Source organism: Syngnathus floridae, chromosome 1 (assembly GCF_059516105.1).
Source record: "Syngnathus floridae isolate MCC-2025c chromosome 1, RoL_Sflo_1.0, whole genome shotgun sequence".
NCBI classification, from domain to species: Eukaryota; Metazoa; Chordata; class Actinopteri; order Syngnathiformes; family Syngnathidae; genus Syngnathus; species Syngnathus floridae.
Genome location: NC_142413.1, coordinates 16877612 through 16886307, shown reverse-complemented (window position 1 = coordinate 16886307; position 8696 = coordinate 16877612). Strand labels below are relative to the sequence as shown.

The following is an 8696-nucleotide window of genomic DNA, read 5'->3' as shown; positions in this document are numbered from 1 at the left end:
ACCTGACTAAAAAGTATACCCTTCCTGTGATTCAAACTTAGCACAAAATAGATGCTGGCAAGTGGGGGGGTAGGTTATTGGGGTAGAAGCAAAAATGAATAAATAGTTAAATGTTATTGAGTGACATAGCTTTTGTTCTCTCGTGTCTATGAGAACAAGATCAATGCTCAAGAATGACCATTATTCTAAAACATGACAATTTAATTTGGGGTGCTTTTGATGGCTTCCTCTAAGGTTTGACTCTCCAAGAGCGATCACCGGATTGTGGCAAATTTGCCCCAGATCCCCACTGATTCTTTCACTGGGACTTGTTGGTTGGTTGTTGGGAACAGCCAGCTTTTGCTGTGATTGGTGTGTCATTTTAAAACCCTCAGCAATTCAGAATGGCGGTCTCCGAGGTCATGTTTTACTAACAAGTATATGGATGTTTTTTTCACTTTTGGTTTATTTTGTTCTTGCTCAGATTTTTACCTTTCTGACATAGAGTAAAGGGTCAAAGTAAAAACATTTAACTAAAATACGTTCTGTGCACCCACACTTCTCTAAATCTCTCAATCAGGGTTAAAGTGTGGAACATGAAGCAGCAAAATTCCCCTGTTTTCATCACTCTCAGGGGGCACCCGTTGCCACTTACTGTCAACAGAAAATGACATCACAGTGACTAAAAGGGCTCAGTAACGATCAATCACTCTCGCCTGTTTGATGGGTTTGGTCATGGACATTCGCAAGCTGAGCCTTTGGGCACTGTGATGTAATTTTCAATCGTCGACAGGTGGCAATACAGGTCAAAATTGTTGTCCCCTGAAATGGGTAAAAATGTATTGTTTTTCTGCTTAATATATATTCCAATACAAATACCATGTTTTGACTAGAGGGGGCCGCATAGACCATATAACTGTAAAGAACAGTTTGTCTTGACTTGTGAGAGTTAGTCAATGCCTAATCCCAGTGCAGTGTCCCAGTACAGGACATGCAGAGCCTGCTTGACTAACACCTGTATCAATCCTTTTGGACAACTCAGCTCTTATTATATCTCGCGTACAAAGGATTTAATCACATCAATTACCAAGTGTGAAAGTGAAAACAACCCTCTGTATTTATGATTTTTGCTTCAGAGATGATCCTGATGTTGTTTCCTGGGTTGTCACTCATCAAATGGCCTCATTATGTTTGACAGTGTAAGTAGTTGATGGAGGTATTTGAGGAGGCGTGTACACTCAGCTATCCCTTGGATGTAGTCAGAATGTCTCTGAAGCAATTTTCCCAATGATGAATAATTCACTAGATATTATTCCAAAGGTCATTTTAGTAATTAGTACCCTGCTGTTGACTAAACAGCCTCAAGGTACCTGATGGCCAGTTTAATTACAATTGGAAATTAGTGTAATGTTTGACAAGCTCCGTGTTCTCCAGATACCTTAACAGATGACACCTTGAGAACAAAGTGGTCTTACAATAAGTTTGCTTGTTAGCAGATGGGAACAGAGGGGTGGGTGGTTGTATGGGGGATCAGAAACAATCTGTGAGTGAGCTGGTACACACACAAAGTCCTTTCTGTCCAACTTTCCAGTAATTGCTGTAAATGCAGATTGCTCTTGTTGGGTATGCATGTGTTTTGACAGCGTCGACATACTTGGCACTGGCACTGTCACATTATTAGCCAATTACCGTGGAGAACTAATTGAACAGGTCACAGACGGGACTCTCTTGGAGATCTGGGACCGAACATATGCTCATAATATGGCAAGTTTACACAGTCCAGTAAAGGCTTGGGCCTGTTAAGGAGATGAACTGACTCTTGTTAGGAGTCTGAATGGGACTTGCTCGTGTAAAGCTTGAACTACATTTGCTGAGAGCTCATACGAGTGCACAAACTATACATATCCGCGAGGCAATGTGGAGACTGCTACGGAGGTTACTGTTAAGGTTTCACATGGATGGAGGCACTTTCATAAAAAGGGGTGCACTAACTCTCAAGTACTGTTCTTTTACATACAATTTTAATTCATGTAAGATACCCAATAGTGCTACAGCGATTGATTCATCTCTATGCTGCAGTATATCGAGCTTGCTTTCAGTTAAGTAGTGAAAGTTTAGTTAGCTGATGTTTGACTTTCATCCAGCCTTTGATATGTTTTGGGGAATTAATGGAAATGACAGTATATGGATTTGGGGAGATTGTGGGGTCATAAACATTGACAACCTATAAGGGGACTGTCTTGTTTTTGTTTTAGTTTTCTGCGTATACTTCTGACTTAAGAACACTAGAATATATTGTTGGCATGAGGGTGGATAGACCTATCCTGTAGTATATGCCCCCCTCATATCCTGACAGAATTTCTATTCAGCATGTGCATTAACCTTGTATTCATCCACCATTCAACATGTATCTAAAACATATACATAAGCCGGAGTGTTGGGGCCACTGTAGACGGTATCCCCACACCCCGCAGCTAATAGTCTAGGGCCACTGCCTAACTGCAATTTGCACGGCCCTGGTGGGTTTTAACATGAGTATCGAAACAAGACAAAATGCCTTGTCTAAATACATTACAAATACTTTGGACCAATTTTCGGTTCACATGTTGGCTTAGCCCTTAGCAGGCATTCCAATTTCTCATGTGTCAATTTTATTGTATTGACATTTTTCAATATACTAACAGTAAAGTATAATACATACTTCACAAGTAAGTGTGGTTAAATAATACTTACCTGTATAACATTTAAATGATGAGCAAAGCTTGACTCTGGGAATTAATTCATTGCACTCTGATTACACTCTGATTAATCAATATCAGTATCAAACTCTTGAATGTAGTTGGTTCCACTGTTTATGCAAAATGACAAGCGTGATTTCTGTACACATTTGGAGAGTCAATATTTAATGGCGCAGTTAAAATTCAAAGACCAAGAAAAAACATTTCACTATATCGAAGTCATTTTTATAATATTAAATGGTATATCTTACAAAGGCATAACAACACAGACTTTATAGATTTAATTGACCAATACAGATTTGCTGGCAAGCACTGAAGCCTTCTCAAAGCAAACATAACTTCACTCACTGGTAACTAATTTACAAGCATATACTTATCATATTCTGATATAGACTTTGTACAAGATACATGAATGGACATACATTATTATGGCAAAAGGTATATGCCAATTTGCCCTCACAAACACCCATACACACACCCGCACACCCTCATATTATTATGTATTATTACTATTATTATACATACTCATTTACATTGCAACAGAGATTGTCATCTCATCTTTTCTTATATTTTCCTTTTACCCCATTTTCCCATTTCCACATTGTGACTTGCCCCTGGCTTTAATAGTTACTATAGTGTGTCCATTAGTAATACTGTTCTTAGGGGTGCTATGTACAATGTGATGTCAGTGTTACCTATAAATTGTGTATACTTGCAAACCCAAGTAGTATGCAAAACATTAAGACATTTGAATGTGTGTTCTCCATTTAACATTGGTTTAGTTTCATAAGACAAACAGGTAGAGCAGATAACATTAATACTGACACTGAATCTAATGATGGATGCATCAACAATACAGTCAAGAGCTAAAACGCCTCGTGGGAGTCAAAACAGTTCATGCAAATTATACCACAGGTTGAGGGAGATTTGTTTCAAATGTAAAGGCATTGTCTTTTCTGTTGTGCATCTGTAGCTATTTTGAACTGTTTTGAGCAGTGAGCTTGCAAAAAGAGAAACAAGGAAAATACAATGCGATCTGAAGCATGGAGTGGAAAGCCTGTGATTGCTGAATACTTCAACTGTATATTTAGGCTGATAAAAAAGGGTAAATTCTCAATGCTAGTTTTGCTTTCTGTTGAGAGAAATAAAAGAGGATGAATGTACAAAATCAACCAAAAACATAATTTTAGAATCCAAACCCACAACATACCAATGCATTTAATTGGCACAGTAATGTGGCCGCTGCAACTTGACTGCACATTATATTGTCAAGATAACACCTTGAAGAAAACACACTTTATATTATACCCAAATATTGTGCATATTTCGCACGTGATTGGATAAATGATTTCCATCGTGATCTTTTCTTATGACATACTGACGGTGTATCATTGAATATGAATATTCTCTCCCTCTGTGATATGAGGGAGGGCACAATTTCCTGTGACATATTTCTAATAGACCAACAAGAATAATGCATGTCCTCATTCCCCCAAATTGTTACAAACCCATTATTTTTGTTTAATGTCTTGTTTTTGAATGTCGACAATCTGTAAACATAGATTAAAAGGGCCCTTTCAGAAGCAATTTCACTCAATCAGTATGATGTTCCCAATGATATGTGCACCGTTGACTGAATATGTTTGTGCCATTTGCAGAGCTTTGTGTTTTCAACGGCAAAGAAATTAGATGAAAAGTGATGGAGGAAAGAAAATCAGGTAATCTCAAACAGGGACCTCATCATCATCATCAACTGTTGTTTAGGAAGATTGATTAAAATGCTATCTTTTTTATTGTATTTATTTTCATAATTACCTCAGGTAGAATTGAACTGACTCATTTCCCTGTCCCTGACACGACTCATTCTATGTGATCATTTGTCTGAATCTTGGATTAAGTCTCTTAACAAGAATCAGGTCCTTGACCCCAGAGGGTCTTAAAGTAAAGTTGCAGAGGCGGCATGCATGCAAACAGTTTGCTTTTCACTCTCTCCAAAGAATGCCTTGAAACATTAGAAATGCAGAGCTGTTCCCAATTTGCAAGATGGTACAGGGAAATGAATCACATGAATCATATACTTGGTGATTTAGACACCTGGCTTGGGTGTTTGTGGGAAGCGGAGACACTTAATGTGGTTGCAATAGATTATACTGCACCCAATCTGTTCTAGTGTAGTTATGTTGGAGCAGCTATCATCATCAGCACAGTTTACACAGATGATTTGAAGCGTTTTGCATTGTCTCAACCGTCACTGACGCGTGCATTTTTTCCCTATTTCTGGTCACTGGTCATATCATGGTACACTGTAAAAAAACAACAACTAGTAAATGAAAATGTAAACTAAAGTTTTGCACTGCGAACAGTAATGTCAGCATTAACAGGTACTGATAATCACATATGATGAAACACAGCTAAATGGAATTTTATAATGGTAATTAGTATTGGGAGTTAGTAATGACACTGGAAGACTGCTAGCATATTATGAAGATATTTTTGAGGTCTTACCACCTTATCATTGTTGGTGCAAGTTGCAAGAACATTCCGCTGTTAGCCCAGAGAGCAGTCCTATAGACCTCTTAACCACAATTAGGGTATCTACCAACTTCACACATCAGAGTAATTAAATGAAGAATTTCATAAATTGGTTCAATGGTTTTGTGTTATGTGGCGGATTCTAAGCAGCAAAATATGACCAAAGGAACAAAAAGAAATGAGGGGTGGGGTTGGACTCTCACCTTTCCAAAGCACATCCATCTGCGCATTTCAAGGCGCGATAACGAGACGACTTTGAACAGCAAGCACTTTCTTAATGGCAGAGAGGTGCAGCATACAGCATATGGGAAACATCTTGAATATGTTTGTGCTAGTGTTCAGGATTTTACCGGTCCTTGGTGAAAAGAATGCAAAAAAGATTACCAGAGCTGTCTACCAATGGCCTAGTTATGCTTCTCAAATGTTTTTTTTCTCCCTCCTAAATCTTTCCTCAGTCCTCCCGACCAAAATAGACTTCTGTAACATGTTCAGGCAAGACAAACGAAACATCTTCCACCACCAAAGGAGTTTGTGCTGCATATTATACAGAGTAATATTTCACTAGATCTCAAATAGAAACACCACCCTGGGCCCCTAATTAGCATTTAGCCCAAATTAGCTTACTCAACACACTCAACATAGTGTATTTGCATTTTTTTCTGCATGAGTAAATGGTCTTTTAGGACACAGTTGCACAAAGCTGGGCACAAGGAGTATAAGTACATTGTTCCACTATATTACTAACCACAAATTACATACTCAAAGCAAAAGTCACTGTTTTTTTTTTTTTTTTTTCTGTGGTGAAACGACTTTGGTACTATGTTTATTTCCTCAGTCAAAAAGGTTCGCTGTGCATTGTTGTTCCTTTGTTAGTTTGCAGGAGTTCCAAAAAAACTGCTTAACCTTCTGCCACCGAATTGTGGCGGAGTGAGGCATGGGCCACGAAGTAAGTTTTTCCAAATGAAAGAGTGAGTGCTCCACTCATGTTACCATTGTGATATAGATTTGTCCCTTTTTCAAAACCTTATAAATCCTGGCATAAGCAACAGTTGGGTATCTTTGAAGGTTTGCTGCTGATCCTGTGTTAGGCCTTGGTGGAGGTTTTTGAAGTCAGGGCTAATATTCATGGGTCAATGACAATGGATGTTAAACATTCAATTTAAAAGGTTTGAGCGCTCAGACTGTCCCCGCATTATTATTAGGATACACTTGTTTCAAAATCTCATAGTGAACTCCATTGTTAGGTGTTCCCATTAGTAAACCCAAGCTGGTCATAGTTGGTCAAAATGATCCATACCGCCACACATACGGGTTGATTGACTAATAATAAGGTCATTGAAAAAAGCTGGATGGAGTCACATGTGCAGGATGTCAGGCCAATGTTCTTACAGCTGGTGCTCATGTAGGAAGGAGCCACTACCAATGCCGGTCGCTGTCTGCTTTCCAGGAGATGAAAAGCTCGCCAAGGGGATAACCTTGACAGTGTCCTCCTTCTTACTGCAGTGTCTCTCCAAGGTGTTGTAAAACTGCGGCCGGTTATGTACTTTGTCCAGCTCATCTTTTTTAGGCACAGACCTTCCCAACGTGTGCCGGCCATCCATGGTACTAAGGCTGCCCATGTTAACCTTGACTCCCCGGGCACAGCTCTGCTGGAAGCCAAAAGAGGGGAGCGTACCGGAGATGGCAACAGAGGTAGGGGTGGAGGCGGGACTTCCGCTTGTCGGACTCTGGAACTGGGTGAGGGTTGGTGGCATCCAGCAAGTGTCAGAGTGGCCCAGTATCAGACACTCTTGGGTACAGGTCTCAGACGCCTCAGCCAAAGCTTTCTGGAGGTTCACCTCGATGGCTGGAGATAAACACATAATAAAACCCACACGTGAGAGCACTTAAATACATTGGAATGTGGTGATTTACTGAAGTCATGAAATCAAATGCGAGGAGAACAAAGCCATTGTCTCATCAGACTTAATAAGTGTCAGCCTTTTGACAAATTGAAAGTTAGTGATAAATGTTTCATTTCATCTAATAATGAGGAAAACATTAGAGGAGCATTTAATTTTCATTGGTATTCCCACGACACAGTTTGTTTACCTACAATATGCAACAAATTCCCTGAAGCTTAATTAGACTGAAAAAAAGTCTTGTTGTTTCTATCACGGAGTGGCTTTCCTGCATTAAATTTTTAATGAACGTTCACATAAACAATGTTTATTTTAGTCACTGTCAAAGTGACACGCCTCAAAACACTCATTTTTCTGAATCCCAAGTAAATCTGATCAAATGGAATTATTAAACTGAAAAAGTCAACACTTAATTACAATAACCAGGCTGCATGTATGGACAAGACAAAAAGAAAGAAAAGACTGAACGAGCAGACATATCAGCAAGGCCATAAGCTCCAAAGCAATCTTATCTCATTACCCGCGTGCTGGTATCATATGTGGAATGAGTCTGGTGTGAGGCTTCAGCATTGAGCCTCAGCAATAAAGCCTGTCAAGTCAGATAATTAGAATGTAAAACAGTGCAACGAGTAGCCCGGCAGTGTTCCGTTTCCTCGGCCATGCGAGGGACAGAGGAGTCCACGTTTGAACATCACTTCATTCCTCTAGGCCTCTGCTTCAAGCTGTCACGCAGAAATTATTTAGTATATTTGCATAAGTAAGAATGCTATAAATAATAAAAGGTTTTTTTGTCCCTCGGATGACTTCATGCTTTTTGCACAAAAAAGTTGCACAGAAGACATTTGCCACCACATATTAGGTTTGATGGCTTTAGATGAAAGCAAATAAATATCTTGAGATTCATTATTTGGTAAAAAGTGACAATATGACACTCCTTGGACACTTGAGTAGGCACTTCTATACAAGCTATAGATGGAGGATGAGAGCTGCATTAAAAATTATACCTGAGAAGCAGGTTAGACATTTTTGGGCATCACACTGACTCAGAATGCAATTAATATTTTAAGAAATAGGACATACATTGCACCCACAACAATACAATACATATTGTTAAATTAATAATGTAAAGTCAACATTATTAATTATCCAGCTCATTTTGTGGCTGGTGAGTGTATTCAACATATGCCGAAAGTGGAGTCAGATCGGTGCTTCCCATATTGAAATAAAGTCTGGGACAAAGAGTGTATAAATCCTTTGGGTTGTATAAAGGTGTCACCTTTCAAAGGGTCGGGAACTTCATTAAGGCAAAAATGGGCCCCATGTTGTCATTCTCCGAGCCACAACAATGAAGCTCGAGCCAAGTCTCCGATTCAATGTGTTTTCTTGTATTTTAATGAGGTTACGCTATTAACATAAAAGTCTCACTTGACAGGCAAGCAGAGACACAAATAAACAAAAAGCTCACAGTTCTGTTACTGTCCTCGACTTTTTTACATCCAAAGGTGGGGCCGAAAATAAACTCCAATTCAAAGCTACTTTAGAAGAA

General features: G+C 39.2%; 1 protein-coding gene across 5 annotated transcripts in view; it reads right to left on the bottom strand.

Annotated features, from left to right (window-relative positions):
- Positions 1-2983: 2983 nt before the first annotated feature.
- pcdh11 (protocadherin 11) overlaps positions 2984-8696 on the bottom strand; it is a 232684-nt gene continuing 226971 nt past the window's right edge. For all 5 annotated transcript variants that reach the window (XM_088379239.1, XM_088379247.1, XM_088379256.1 and 2 more), the window contains one exon: positions 2984-7095. In XM_088379239.1, coding sequence (XP_088235365.1) covers positions 6635-7095 — 461 coding nt within the window. In that variant the 3' untranslated portion in view covers positions 2984-6634. The remainder of the gene's footprint in view (positions 7096-8696) is intronic.